Source organism: Pteropus vampyrus, unplaced genomic scaffold, assembly GCF_000151845.1.
Source record: "Pteropus vampyrus isolate Shadow unplaced genomic scaffold, Pvam_2.0 Scaffold22, whole genome shotgun sequence".
Classification (NCBI taxonomy): Eukaryota; Metazoa; Chordata; class Mammalia; order Chiroptera; family Pteropodidae; genus Pteropus; species Pteropus vampyrus.
In genome coordinates, this window is record NW_011888803.1 from 12,330,680 (window position 1) to 12,331,080 (window position 401).

General features: G+C 48.4%; 1 protein-coding gene across 1 annotated transcript in view; it reads right to left on the reverse strand.

Annotated features, from left to right (window-relative positions):
• BARHL2 (BarH like homeobox 2) overlaps window positions 1-401 on the reverse strand; it is a 10,457-nt gene that overhangs the window by 7,474 nt on the left and 2,582 nt on the right. Inside the window, exon 2 of the mRNA XM_011355696.1 lies at window positions 305-397. Within this exon, the coding sequence (XP_011353998.1) occupies window positions 305-397 (93 nt within the window). The remainder of the gene's footprint in view (window positions 1-304; window positions 398-401) is intronic.

Genomic DNA, 401 nt, shown 5'->3' on the forward strand with positions numbered 1-401 from the left:
CCCTACCAAAAAAAAAAAATGAAATCTAAAAAGAATTCCTAGAAAATTAAAATTAAGTAAAACAAAGAAAGGAAGTGGGTGGCTGTGAGGGTTGAGAGGTAGAAATATAACAATAAACAGAACTTCAGACGAGCCCCCCAAATCTCACGCCTAGGCCTTTCTCCCTCTTGAAGCTCTTGACTATGGCACGATCGCCTTAGAAGCTCCCGGAATAACTCCCCATCAGAGATTCGCGGGAGACTGAGGGGAAGACAGGGAACCAGCAGAAGCTAGATCGTTGAAGAAGCCAGGCGGCGCGACTCACCGTGGCATTTGATGTCGCTCTGGGAATCTTCCCGCTTGTCGAGTTTGGTTTTGCTGTCCTCCTGCTCCAGCTTTGGCCTGAAGCTCTCGTGGGCTGC